This window comes from Aristolochia californica, unplaced genomic scaffold, assembly GCF_029961685.1.
Source record: "Aristolochia californica isolate CCGP_79_NKW_82.1479 unplaced genomic scaffold, dmAriCali1.0.hap1 SCAF_9, whole genome shotgun sequence".
NCBI lineage: Eukaryota > Viridiplantae > Streptophyta > Magnoliopsida > Piperales > Aristolochiaceae > Aristolochia > Aristolochia californica.
In genome coordinates, this window is record NW_027182290.1 from 33,789,465 (window position 1) to 33,804,143 (window position 14,679).

The 14,679-nt window shown below is 38.4% G+C and overlaps 2 protein-coding genes across 8 annotated transcripts; both read right to left on the minus strand.

The window, feature by feature from the left end:
- Positions 1-1,342: 1,342 nt before the first annotated feature.
- Positions 1,343-6,652, minus strand: LOC137942171 (protein PHR1-LIKE 3-like). Of its 3 annotated transcripts, XM_068787866.1 has the most exons (7): positions 6,255-6,652; positions 3,007-3,083; positions 2,806-2,866; positions 2,381-2,477; positions 2,210-2,279; positions 1,573-1,999; positions 1,343-1,494 (listed from the first exon to the last, which is right to left on the minus strand). In XM_068787866.1, exons 1-7 carry the CDS (start codon positions 6,436-6,438, stop codon positions 1,421-1,423), a joined length of 990 nt encoding a protein of 329 aa, XP_068643967.1. In that variant the 5' UTR covers positions 6,439-6,652; the 3' UTR covers positions 1,343-1,420. The 3 variants fall into 3 exon arrangements, with proteins under 3 accessions (XP_068643967.1, XP_068643966.1, XP_068643965.1); XM_068787865.1 differs by having other exon boundaries at positions 1,343-1,999; positions 2,381-2,474; XM_068787864.1 differs by having other exon boundaries at positions 1,343-1,999.
- Positions 6,653-7,623: 971 nt separating this feature from the next.
- LOC137942233 (KH domain-containing protein At5g56140-like) lies at positions 7,624-14,608 on the minus strand. Of its 5 annotated transcripts, none has more exons than XM_068787942.1 (7): positions 14,391-14,608; positions 13,836-13,921; positions 9,932-10,080; positions 9,019-9,138; positions 8,783-8,899; positions 8,453-8,620; positions 7,624-8,365 (listed from the first exon to the last, which is right to left on the minus strand). In XM_068787942.1, exons 1-7 carry the CDS (start codon positions 14,498-14,500, stop codon positions 8,228-8,230), a joined length of 888 nt encoding a protein of 295 aa, XP_068644043.1. In that variant the 5' UTR covers positions 14,501-14,608; the 3' UTR covers positions 7,624-8,227. The 5 variants fall into 5 exon arrangements, with proteins under 5 accessions (XP_068644043.1, XP_068644041.1, XP_068644042.1 ...); XM_068787940.1 differs by having other exon boundaries at positions 7,625-8,377; XM_068787941.1 differs by having other exon boundaries at positions 7,626-8,377; positions 9,932-10,077.
- Between the last annotated feature and the right edge of the window lie 71 nt (positions 14,609-14,679).

Here is a 14,679-nt window from a genome sequence, read left to right on the forward strand (position 1 = left end):
GCCAATCACGGGTTCCTGTTTGGTATTTTCTCCCCCTAAAGAATTTCGGAGCCATAAGAAAGCGCCGCCTGCGACTGGTCCCCACACATAACCAGGGACCCAGTTCGAACTTCTCTCTTCTCAGCTTGGACTGCCCGGGTAGAATCGAGATTTGTCGGACTCGGAACTCGGAAGCTCGGATCTGGACAAACCGGCTGGTTCAGAATATCGCCAAAAAAAAAATAAAAAAAATCTGAGAGTATCAATAAAACCTAAACTCCCACATTGATATATTACTATGAAAAATTATTTAAAAAATAAGATTATAAGTATACGTTAAAACCGATCAAAATGAACACGGGGTTTTTTGTCTTTGTAAACTTCTGAAGTTGCAGAATAGAATTACCGGCGGCCGTAAGCAGGCAGATAACAGGGGTTGGAGAGAGTGGTTATTACGAGAAAGATTAGTTTGTCAGCTGGTGTCTGGAGTTGTCTAATCAAGGCAAACTTTTGGATTCCCTTACACTGATTTTGGGGCCTCGTAAGGCCCGACTGAGAGCAGAGGTTCCATTCATCGCAAGCAGACAATAATTGGACAGTCACTCTTGCCTCCGAGGACGGCTCGCAGCTGACAGCCATCGAGGAGACTCACGACGTCGCCATGTTTACGTTGCAAGTTTTGGCTGCTTCGGTTCCGAAATGAGTATGAACAACTTGGCAATTTCACGACGACTGGTTTACGATTTGGTCTTTCTGTGCTCTGTGAATGACAGAGAACGTCGAATTGTATTGAACATGAAACTCACTTATTTTTACAACCTTTGAGCGATAAGCAAAATCTTTCCATGGCGTCGATGGTGGAAATGTTACATATGAAAACCTCACATCACAGTGAAAAATGGCATCATATCATGACGGAGGATGTCTTACAGTTTTTCCTCCCTTTTGTGTGTTACTTCTTTTTATTTTTTTCTGCTGATGCAAGAAACATGAGATGGTATGAGTTCAGAAACGTGTTTTACTTTCAATCTTTTGTCACTTGCATTTGATAAGTTGGAAGAGTAAACTGGCTCGGATTCTGATGTGATTGCATTTCCATGAAAGGGTGTCTCCCTCTTTGACAGCCCTTCACTGAAAGAAATCCAAAACAAGAAGGATCAAGAAATTACAAAAAAAATGAAAACAGAAGATATTTGTCTGCCAACACAATGCAACAGCTTTGAGTTAAGATACTTCTGTCTTAACGATTCAGCTAATTAGGTCAATTTTTTTCTTTGTCTCCCTATGAAAAACTTTTATCAACATAGGATAATTACAAAATGACAAAAAAAATTATTGACATTGTAAATAACCAAAACCTGAACTGGACAACATCAAACGATGAAAGTAGATGATCTCCAATTCTATGGAAAACTTCACATTTTTTTCTGTCAATTGTCCATCACCTGATCATTTCTTTGTTTCCTCCATGGACTTGGTTTGCTAACTCTATTCCTTCTTCAGGAAGTAATGGTTCTGGGAGTAAAAAACCATCAGGCATAAATGTCTCCACAGCATCAAACCCATTTGCATCATGGAACTGAAAACTGGTACCTGAGAGTGAAGGATCTTGCTGGTTTCCTGCCCAAGCATCATAGTTGGTGTTACTTTCGAAATCAATCAACCTCGCCTCCCCCATTGTTGTAAGTATTTCAGCAGAAAATCTAGCCAAGCTATGTTCATTAGTGAGAGAGCTTTCAGAGGATGAACTGGGTGGGAGGCCAGTATTAGGAGGCTTCTCTTCAGGAGGATACATCATTATAGGGTCTTCTGGCCACTGTTGATGGAACAATGAATTTGATTCCAGACCATGAGGAGAGATCACATTGGGCTCTATACTCAATTCGGAATAGTTCTGTCCGCTGGGTTTCAGAAGCATACTTCCTTCAATTGGACCATCAAGCAGTGCATATGCACTCTCCAGAAGTCCATTTATGTACCTGTCTTGAGTAGTCATAAGAGCATCTAGGCGCAGCTGAAGCTGCAGAAGCAACACAAATGAGAGCTTCATAAGATGTAAAGTGTTTCAGTTGACTATCAAATAATTATTTAGCATTATAAATCATGGAAAACAGACTGTGTTGTCTATATTTTCGCATTGTCAGTACTTGCCAATGATAAGCCAATTTCGCAGGAATTGTTTGAGAGCTGGAAATAAAAGTAGCTGGAGAATTACACGTCTGTCGCTCACCTCAACACTCGAGTGCAGATTTTCTTTTGCATCAATATGGTCTTTAAAAGCCTCAGGCACTTCCTCTTCCCTGGTAACAAAATCTCCAGATATTGTACTGATTCTTTGCTAAATTCAGAGTATGTATTGCTAAGTAATGCTACAAAAGTAAAATTAGAGGTTTTGTCTTACTCCATTGTCATCTGTTTTCCTAGCAATGGGAGTGGAGCAGAGCTACTGGTTCCTTGGTTTTCTTTAAGGTCAGAAGCTCCTTCTGTACGAATACCTACTTAAGTGGAACTCAATAGCAATGAGTTAATACACGTGTATTTAGAGTGTGCAGATTAAAAGTAAAGAAGCCAAAAAATGCAAGACGAACAGACCACTTGTCTTTTTATTTATTTCATCCAGAAAAGGAGTTTCAAGTGACCAGAAGAGACCACTCAAATACAGATGACTATAGTTGGCAGAGCTTAAATAAGGCCAGTAGAGCTTGGCATCAGTTTAAGCCAGTCCAAGATTGAAAGCATCTAGATGTCAAAGCAGGACATAAAAAATATATATTTCATATAAACAAACATCAGGGAAGGTAAGGAAATTGCACTTGATTTACCTACCAGTGGCTTTTGCTGATTGCTCCCCAATCTCTCTGTTTGATTGCAGGGCTAATCTGTATTTCTGCCAAGGAGCAAGAAATGTCAATTTGAATCATGTTATGATTCTGCTTTTACATGTGTGATAATAATGTCAAGCACGTTAGAGATCATTTTTAGACAATAACCAAAGAAATAAGAAAAGAATTTCATGCCAAGTAACACCTGAAGATGACTCTTCAAGTGAAAAAGAGTGAGACCCTCGATATTCATTGCCTGCAGTAGAGCTTTTGGTGTTGCCTCTGCAGTTAAAATTAGAAGTATCACAATCGTATCAACTGAATACCATCAATGATACAGTTTTTCAAGAATACCGTGATAATTGTCTCTTTGTGAGTTGAACAATGTGAAATTATTCATCTACTCTCCAATGGAAAGCAGAAAAATTGCAATACAAAGTAAAAGGCGAAGCTGAAGATCAAGTGAATGAATAATTTAACAGAAAACATTCACAGAAGGGAAAACAAAGAAGGGTAACTCTTTCTTTCTATAACTGGTTTTTGAGAAGTAAAGCAAATGACATTTGAATTCAAAAGGAAATAAAAGAATACCGTCAGATTTTGCACGGAAATAGCATAGTTCAGTGTTACCGAGTGGAATTCTAATTCTCATGTAAACAAAAAAATCCCCTTTTTATGTAATCTCATAAGAGGATCTTTGGCATTTGCTATTACTCAACTTCTCAATCATAATGGGTTGAGTGACCATCCAAAATCAGGCCTGTGGGCAATCCAATCTCACAAGCACCAGAGCTAAGACATTTCAACTCCTTCCTTCCTTCCTTTTAGATAAATCACATTTATTCTCAATTAAACTTCAAAAATTCTATTTTGGGAAGTCCTTTTTCTTTTTTTTAAATGCTAACTTAGTTTTTCTTAGATGCTGTGTTCAACACTCAGCCAGTTAATATGTTACTGTCAGTACTATGCACAGTGAAAGAAGACCTTATTAATGGATCTAAACTCCTTTTTTGTCGATCATGTGATGATATAGACTATGCACAAGAATTTAAGGGAAATTTCCAAATACAGCACTCTTGGACACTGTATTTCCAAATGTAGCCGATTAGTGCCGTAATTCCTAATATGGCCTTGTAATTTTTAAATCTCATGGACAATTAAGGTAACATCGTCACTAAATGTTAACATAAAATTTAAAATTGTTAAGCTACCCTTTTTAACCAACTTTAAAATTGTATTTTAAGTATTTTATACTAAACCATGCATTAAAAAGGAAAGTGGGGTGGGGCTTCTTCCCTCCTCCTCTCCTCCTCATCAATCGACAAAGAAGAAATGGGGTCGGGGGGGGGGGGGGGGGGGGCGGGGCGGGGCACCCCTCCTCCAACTCATTCAAGAGGGCACAAAATCTTCTACCCGTATTCTGCCCTATACTGATTGGCAAAGTATTTGACTCGTCTGGTGAATTTGACACAATCCTGAAATAGGGCATGAAACAATCGAAGAATTCTCCATCCGTAACATGAAAATCTCCTTAACAGCCAGACCATTCAATTCTCAATGTACTTAAGGATACATGCCCAATTAATAAATACAAACTCCGAAAGTCTAGAGCTGAAATATGTGAACCCTCCAACTCTGACAAACTGAAGCTTGAGAACCCATCCACATCGAGTTCCAAGTCCGTAGATTCTCAATCTTCTCCCAAATGTATAAAGTGGGGGTGGGGGGAATGGATGTTCGGGTTTATCTACAATATATGTTTCAAAATTTTAGCTAAGCATGAGCTCAGTGTGAACTTCAATGTCTAAACCCCAAGCTGGCAGCGACGTGCAGACGCGCTAGATTAAAGGAAAGAAACAAAGAGACCGGTTGTAAGATGAAATGCTTCAACTTTGGCTTCCACAAAGAAAAGAACATAGCTTGAGATAAAAAATATTTTTCTTCAGGAATCCTTACCTCTCAGGGAAACTTTCCCATCAGGGATCTGATTAGAAAATAGCACGAATGGGTAATTTTTTTATTTATATTGAATTCTTTAAAAAATTAATTACTTTAATGGATTCTAGTGGCCGTATTTGGAATTAGGCCATATTTGGAAATATAACATCTAATCGATCACATCTAGAGATCCGATATGTCAAAAGGCCTTCTTTGGAAATTACCTAGAATTTAATGTAGCTCTTCTGAGAAGCCATTTTGGACTACATGTTAAGCAGTTCCTAATCAATCTATGTAATGTGAGAAGAGGTAAAGTGGCTTGCTGGGGACAATACATTCACCCACTATCCGATTGATCAACTCAAGAGTTCAGAAGGGGAGGGGGGAATGGATGTTTGGGTTTATCTGCAATATATGTTTCAAATTCTCAGCTAAACATGAGCTTAGTGTGAACTTCGATATCTAATCCCCAAGCTGGCAGCGTCGTTGAGAAGCACTAGATTAAAGGAAAGAAACAAAGAGACCGGTTGTAAGATGAAATGCTTCAACTTTGGCTTCCACAAAGAAAAGAACATAGCTTGAGATAAAAAATATTTTTCTTCAGGAATCCTTACCTCTTAGGGAAACTTTCCCATCAGGGATCTGATTAGACAATAGCAAGAATGGGTAATTTTTTTATTGAATTCTTTAAAAAAAATAATTACTTTAATGGATTCTGGTGGCCGTATTTGGAATTAGGCCATATTTAGAAATATAACATCTAATCGATCACATCCAGAAATCCGATATGTCAGAAGGCCTTCTTTGGAAATTACCTTGAATTTAATGTAGCTCTTCTGAGAAGCCACTTTGAACTACACGTTAGGCAGTTCCTAATCAATCTATATAATGTGAGAAGAGGTAAAGTGGCCTGCTGGGGACAATCCATTCACCCACTATCCGACTGATCAGCTCAAGAGTGGGAGGAGTATATGAGCCTCAGGAATTACTTAGAATCTCTCCAACTTGTGTCTCTTAACTGAGGTACCGTTAGAATTTCCAAATTCCTCGTTTATTTTCTCCACCATTTTCCCATTGCACAATATTCATTAATCCAAGTCTGGCCTGAGATCCATTTTATGTTTGCAGCTCCTCATGACAATGAAGGCTGAATTCAAAGACCAAAGGACGCAAAATGTGAATTTGATCTTTGTGGGCTCAGAATACAGAGCGAATAACCAGATAGAAATATAAATAAATGAGTAATCACATCATTCAACCAGAGAGCAGAAAGGAAACAATGGAACACTCTTTACATGATTGTATTAGTACAAGATGACAGAACCCATTTGATGAAAACTCAATGGCTTATCACATCAATATCAGCCAAGAAAAGTCTGATACTATCACAAGTATAACAACGCGAGCAACAAAACATCAAGCTTCGAGATAACCGATTAAGAACTCAAAGACAAAGCTATCGCGAATAAAAAAGGGAAAGATTGAAAGAAAAAAGAGAAGGAGCAAAGAACTAACTGCTGGGTCCTCCAAGCTGCGTGACGGCCTCGACAAATCTCTCGTGAAGGTCGTCTGTCCATCGAAGCCGAGGTTTAGGATCCGTCGTAAGAACTATGCGAGGCTCTTTAGTGAGGAACTGGTTGGCGATCTCTTCTGATGATGGAGTCACAGCTTGCTGGCGTTGAATAAGACGAGAAAACATGTTCTTTTCCAAAATGCAGACAAGCAGAATGAGCAGTGAAAGTAAAGAATGATTGAAGAAGAGACGAATCACCTTCGGTAACTAAGCTAACAGTTAATAAAGTAAGAAATAAACCTTCCCAGTTGGAAAAACAAAATTTCTACCATGGAGTGGTCAAATACAGATTATTTCTGAAACAAGTCCTCCTCTGGTCGCTTTCTCAACAAGAAAGCTCCTATTTAGCTCGAGTATAGAGAAGGCGGAAAGGGTGAGAACTGAGAAAGAACTAGTTTTTTAATAATGGACGAAGTCGCCGGTTACCAGACACGAGAAGCCACAGAAAATCCACTCGGGAGAGGTGAAATACACAGCTTGTCTCCTTTCAAGGAAGATTACTGCTGCAGATACAGACAAGCTGCCACAACAGAAAGGTCTCTTTTCGTGTCTCCGTTTTGGATATCTCTGAACACTCTGAAACCTTCTTTAAGCACTCTGTCGTACGTTATTTAATACAGAGTAACGCATTCAACCAGTTAAAAAGTGGGAACCACCAAAGCATTAGCAAACTACTTCTCAAAGACAGAAAAGCAGCACTATCTTATATTCTCTCCAACGTTTCACTTTCTGCATGGGGGAAATCGCCGGAAGAGAGTGTGACTCGACGAAGGAATTAATAATTGGAGCACCTGGATGACAAGCTAATTTTCTGTTCATCTGTTGGACTCCGACGAAAATCCACCATTGTCCCACTGTATCCCAGCAGAATGGGGTCCCTGTCACGCTCTGCCCTGAATTGATAGTTTCGTCCATCAGCGAGATACGACAACGACATCCCCCTCAGCCCGAGAAAGTCTTTTCACTCAAAATGTACGTTACAATTGCATATGTCACGTTGGAATGTGTACACTCGTGTGGAAACATTTTGACAAATCGAAGTGTCGGATAGATTTAACCGGTTAGATTGGTTGAGAGTTGTTATTTCCTAATTGAAGTACGCATCTGGTTCACTTCTTGTTTCTCTCCAATAAAGAGACTAGTTGATTCAATGCTTTCGCCAAGACCTCATTACTGCTCTTTTTGTTCAGGATCTGTTGTACAACTACCTTATCTTAACTCTTGTAGCTCCACGGTTACAAGTCAGAAAGAGGCGCTGGAAAATAAATTTTTAACATGTATCAACATTTTTATGCCAATATTACCCTTTTTTGTTTTTTGAAATTACCATTGTTAATTTATGGATGAAACTGCCCTTGCTTCGGTCTTCTGCTAATTCACAGCTCGAAAGTTATTATCAAAAAAATAGATATTAGAGGTATAAAAACAACTTTTAAATAATTATACTCTCCAAATCACATCAAAGAATAGCAGAATAATGTCCCCAAAACTTAATACAAGCCATGCTAATGCAAACACTCTCGGCCAGGCATGGCTTTAGGGGAAGCAATTGTTTTCTGCTCTTTGTACACTTGCACGCTCTTCCATTCCCTCCTCGGTGCTCCCCCCGGCAGCAGCATACCAAAACTATACCCACAAACCTACAACCGCTAAATATCATATGACGGGACGGAAAAGATTACGATCTTCCATCGATCCCGCAACAGTTTGCAAAACCCCTAACCACCAAACCGGCCTTCTATCCATTTATCCATAACAATACGATGAACTCCCAGTACCAGGTAAAAACACGCAGATATTCAAACACGTTGGACTAGCAGTGGCTCCATGGCCCTAGTCCAAGGACGGGCCAATCCGCAACAGCAAACATGTCACAGCAGAATCGGCTTCATATTTATCCCTCATATCTTTCAGCTCACCCCCTTGTCTTCGCCCTTTTCATTCCTAGGCTGTTGTGGAAGGGAGAAACAGACCCCGACATGTGAGAGCCTTCCTCACGGAGAGTGCCATTGAGCATAGCTAGCTCTCTCAACTGCTGCTTCTTGAAGAAATCCTGTGATTCATCCTGGTCAAACACAGTAGTTGTATTTTATTACCTAAAAATGCAAAGCAAATTAAGATGTGGGAACAGATGTCGGACCACTGGGGTTGAGAGTGTTGTTACCACAGGCTTCAGCAAGTCTTCTAGTATTTCACGTGCTTGAATCAACCTTGCATCAATTATTTCCACAGGAAGTTCTGCCTCCAAAAGAATGTGAAGGGGCTCATTCAAATGCTCGTAGCCTTGTTTCCCTCTCATCATTTCCTCCTGTAAGGAAAAGCACATATTCAGCTGACAGTGTCCTAATTAATTGAGGCATCAAGAAAATGTTTGCTGTCCATATATCAAAAGACTGCAAAAATATGCAAAACCAACTTAAATGATCAAAAGACTGAATCTAAATGAATGACAAAGTGGCACGGCAGTTACCCGAGAAGGATCTTTAATACTCCCTCGCCCTCTGATCAATACACGGCATTCAGTGCTTGCCTCCACCCGCTTCAAAGAGTTCCCTCTAGGCCCTAGAAGCCGCCCCACAAAATTATACTGCCAAGGTGTTTTTGAAAAACGATTACAAAAGCAGAACAATAATGCTGTATGTATCAGTGGAGAGAAGGTTGGGGGTAGTAAGAAAGAATAAAAAATGTAACAAACTTAAAACGTACATTAGGGTACTTGTCAACAGGAATATCCACCCTGACTGTTTTCTTCACAACCAGACCAGAAGAAGAACCTTGTGATCCAAGCCAATTATGATTTCCAGTCTGTGGTAACATCCCCAATCTCTGCAAATTGCAACTCCGCATGTTGTCAGTTGAGCAAGTAAGTTCAAAGACATGCAATATTTTAATAAAATAAAAAACAATAAGATCAGTAAATTTGAACATAATAATGAAACATGTGTGGCATAGAAAAAAAAAAAACAGCACAGGACAATAAAATTTTGATTACATAGTGATTTTAAATCTGAAATCTAAAAGGTTCATTATCCATTCATTGGATGCACACTTCAAAAATTTAGAGAATCAATTCATTATCAACCAACTGTTAACATTTTGGAAACAATGATTGGAAATATCTTTGTCATAATACAAGACGAAACAGCCACCACCCACAAGAGCTCAAGACAGAAAGGCCTATCAGTAAAAAATTTCACAAAGAAGCCAAACAATGTAAGACTCCCCCATTGCACAAACTCCAACATTACATATTAAATTGTGAGTGAAAGCACAATGCTTCTATAGTCTTTCAACACCATCAACTCCATTGTTTATATATTCTTTCTATAATTTCTCCATCTAACAAGCTTTGTTTTGAAAAGCCTAAAAAATCTAACGCTTGAATAAATGAGGAAGCGTCCAAACTTCAACGCGCTCTTGACAAAAGTTAAAGAGTAAATAATGGAGCTCAATCAACAGTGGAATTTCAAACTACTACTGGCCCAACCACTAAAATGATCTCAGGTTAGCACTAAGCTGTAAGAAACTCACAATTCAGTTAGCATCAGCACGGAAAGTTATGTCAGAAGTAATAAGATTAGATGCAAAGAGAAGTCATGTTAATGGTTAGTATCCGTACTTCTGATTGAAATGCCGATGCCCAACCATTCATATCAGCTCCACCATTTGAAAATAATCCTCCAGATGTCAAAGGGCTAGCTTGTTCAAGCCCACTTTGATCTAAAAGTGATGCATTCCCCAAAAATGTGGTTACACGTAATATTTCTGCTTCAAAATGTCAATTTCAAGAATAAGACGTACCAGTTAGCATGGTTAAGAAATTATTAGTCAGCACAAAATGGACAGACAGCTGGGTTAATATCAAAATCAACACACCACCTAATAAAACAAGTCATGTTATTTGAAACATTACCTAGAATGTTGAATAGAGCAAACTATTTGGGGCACAATCATGAATTAAAAAGATACTAATTATAGCTAAACTAAATAATGGCCCACACTGAAGAAGTATCAACAAATAAGCATCTGGAAATTATTGACTCACTAAATAAATAATCAACACCATAAATTAAACAATTAAACCAACTCATTAGAAAGTACAGTAGAGAGGTCCTAAGTCAACCGCAACCACTCATATCCGTTTTCTTGCACTCTAAAGAGATAAAACTGAGTTCATTTAAGTTGCTTTATTAATGGCACACCACTCGCACTCTAAACAGAGTCCGTGGAATTTCTTGTCAATATCCAACAAATATCGTCTGACTTTTGCTTCCAAGTTGATTACAAGTAACGCCAAAAGGGAGATCATCCTTCCCATCTAACTTGTATCAAATCTTTTCATTAATGGACAAAGGAAAACTAGCATTCTAGCATTCAAGATAGGAAACACAAAGTGGAGAATACACATCTACAAACATGAGAGGAAAGATTAATCACAAACAAAAGTAACTCGAAAGGACACAGGCTTCCATCTATAAATCTGCTAAGGCTTTCAAATATCCATCCAAGAAGATCAGCTACAGTATTCACCCCTTCATCTCCTCTTCTAGATCACAAATACTTCCTCTAAATAAAATTTGCTTGCCACCTTCTGCAGGCTTTCTTATCCTCCATACATTTTTTTCAAATATGGATAGAACCAAGAAATCAAGGCAGAGAGCCAAGGCTTCAACAGAAGATGAACAAAAGTCATATATAAAACTAAGAAAAACTTGCATTACTATATGACCCTCATCATAAACCAACTTCTGCCATCACTGTGTACAGATAGCTGGAAGAGATACCTTCAACTGTGAGATGAAAAATAACACGAGGAGCAACAACCATTCTAGCCTCTTCCCTGTTTCAGAATATATTCTCCAGCAATCTATACTTCTTTACCAGTTGCTTTCAAAGCTCCTTAATCTCAGTTACACTTTCAATCAATGCAGACAGAAAGTAGGTGACACTCTCCCAAGATCCAATGATCTCAAAACCACCACTTAGCCAGAAGACACCAAACACAACTAGCCTCCGCATGCTCCAACAGCACACTAAGAAGGCTCTTCCTTTTGCTATTTCTTTTAATATGAATGCATAGTTCAGTTCCTATACTTGACATCCAACATTTCTTTTCCCAGCTAAAAAGACACTAATTTCATGCCTCCACAAGCTCCACTAGTAGAGTGAAAGACCGTCTCTCTTCCACTGCTCTTTCTCATTTTGGCAACCATCTTCCTTCAACAGTTTTTTCTTGTTTGGCTATATGGCTGCAACTTCAAGTTCCTGGATATGCTTTATTCCTTATAAAGTCACAAATACATATCACACTCACCCCCAACCTCCCTTTCTACCTGTCATAGTAAGTAATAAGCACGGAAATATTTCCACTCCACACTCGATCCAGTGGACAGCCTCTAGCCATTATCTACGTAACTGGACTAAGGAATTGTTGTAGTAGGTAGGCACTAATACGCAATATTTCTCATAATGATAAATATTCCACGACTCAAAGGGCAGAACCAACATTCTTCATTCTTAATAGCTTTATCCACAGGACATATGGCACACCTGGTTGCATGGATCAAACCTCAAGTAGGACTTGTACCCTAGTGTGGAATGAAAAGCTTTCAGTTATATATTTTAGAATATCATAGAAAGACTGAAATCTAATTGACATCGAATGTTCCATATAAGGACAGGACACTGAGTTACATGGATGGGGCAATGACATTTGTCGAACAACAAGATTCATATGCAGAATCATTAGACTCAGAAATCTAAAGAAATGACCAAATCCTGCATTAGACCATCAATTTTCCTAACCAGTTAATGCTAAGAACACAAAAGTCAATTACAACTGCAAACCACTAATAAAGAATAGCAAGGCTAAGTCTATCAAGTTCTATCTGGGAGAAAGTAATCCCTAATGAAAGAGATGATGTGACCCAGAAGAGCATTATCAATTCAATAATCCACACCATATCCATGTAGCAACAACATAAACACCTTGACTTCTGGATTCCTGTCTTACATGCATTCATGCACCAAAACTTATGCAAATACATCAGAATTGGCAGATCAAGGAAGCTTCTACATGATAGACTGATCTAGTTTTCTTTTTTCTTTTTTTTTCACCTTGTTCCAAAAATCTCAACTGGAAACAGAATTTTCAATCTGAGCCAGCATACCTCAAATGCTCACCATTAAATTAATAAACTTCAAATTTAAGTTTCATTCTTTGAAGTACAGAGGTGCTTAAATCCACAGAGACTATCAGGCAGATGCGATTTTGAGTGCACGACAATGTCACTTAAATGTCAAAAGCAGAAACTCCATTCTCATATTCTGCCCACGCCTGCACCTGAACAGCCTGCATATCTCAATTACCACAAATCTGTTATTCTCCTTAATCATGCCCTCTTCCTTGAGATCCAACATTCCTGTTTCTTCTTCATAAAAGTCAAGCTCTAGAACAAAGTAACTAAGCGAGCCTGACAAATACACACGATAGAATAATAATCCTGTTAGACAAAAGTATACCAGACTGACAGTTTCTTAATCTGCATATTGCATTTGTTGGAACTAAAAAGTGTCAAAGCTTTACAAACCTAGCATGTGCACTCTTTGCACATCCTAGGCACCTCCCCATTTGGGTCACACAAAAACAGGTCCTCAACTAATTAGCTCACAAGTCTATTATATCTGTTCATCAAAGAACAGATCTCAAACCCAGCATTGTGTCCAACCATATGAATTCAAAGGCAATTTAACTTAAGTGGGGGGACAAAACTCTATAACAAGGCATTCATCTTTGCTAAAGTTTTAGAAAATGCGCATCTTGACACACAATAATTAAACTTCAATCACAGGCAGATGCAGAAATTTTTCGTGGCAGTGAGAGCACCAAAGTAAAAATAAACTAAGTTATCAATTTTTTTATTTTAATATTTTAATAAAATATAAAATAAATATGCTAAACAAAAATATAAAAAATTTAAAATATCTTACAAAAAATTTGTAACATGCGTGTTCTATGTTCTTTTATACAAGCAAAACCGTAACTTATTGACTTTACATTTTCAGCAATCCCTCTCGAACATCAACCACCATCTGATCAACAAGAAATTCACCAGCCATCTTATTTCAGAGACTTGTTTGATGCACAATAACAAATAATGGACATTAAAAAAAGTGATTATTATCTTCTTGTAGTATTTTCATGAACCGAAATTCATTTTAAGAAAAAATAACCCAGCAGAAAATCAAAAGGCGAGCCAAAATTCACCTTTGATGATTTTCAATAAACATTATGAATTCAACTCTTAAAAATAACTAACAAAAGAAGCAGGACAGGAAATAACCTAACTATAACAACTTTAGCACTGATCAGTGACTTATAGAAATGTGAACAGACGTTCCCTACATTTTATGCCTTATATTAACTTGGTTATAGACTTTGACCTTGCAACCCCTGAATTCAGTAAAAGATTATAAGAAGTTATTTAAAAGATTATAAGAAGTTATTTTTGGATAAAACCCACCCTGGTTCAGCAATCGGTAACAGTAAGGAAGCACTGGCATAAAAGGACTAAGCTTGTGCCGTTCGGCCAGCAACTCCGAGAGATACCTGCCAAGCGAAAAAGGATATCCATTTAAATACATCTTGCCATTTAATGTGTGTGTTTGAGAGAGAGAGAGAGAGAAGGGGGTCGTTCCCCTGACATATAAACTAAACCTAGAAGATCCGGTCAAAATAAAGCAGGCAGAACACTACCATCAAATGCATAACCCTTTAAATCACTAAAATAGTAACAAGAAAGAAAACACGAACACAGATAGAGCATACGATCTGAGGATCCATGGATCTACTGTCCCCATAACAGAACCAGACAATCAACCGTTTCGAAATTCAATAGTACGACGGAAACATAAAAAGAGGACAAACACACACACCACAAATTAAGATACTAAAATGAACACAAAGCAAAAGTAAACAAAAACATTATCATAACAGCGAAGTGAAACGAAGATCAATCAATGAGTTCAATAGGAGATTTACAAGAGATCTACAGCCTAAAAAAGAGAGAGGCCTATACTTTTCTTGCTCGGCAAGAGCAGTGGTAGCTGAGCGAATGCCAGAAATATGTGGAGAGTGAGGAGCAGTGGAAGGAGAGGGAGAGTAAGCCATGTATCTGCCGGAAGACATCTTTCCCGGCGATGATCAGAGTTAAAATCTATCCAGATTTTAAGATCGGCGTGAAGATCCGGGCTGAAGCCTCAGATCCCGACGAGAATGGAAAAGAGAGAGTGAGTAACGCCGCTTCGAGTCGGTGGAGGAGGTAGGTTTGGCCTCTCTATTTATACGAGAAAGATTTTCCTCCCTGT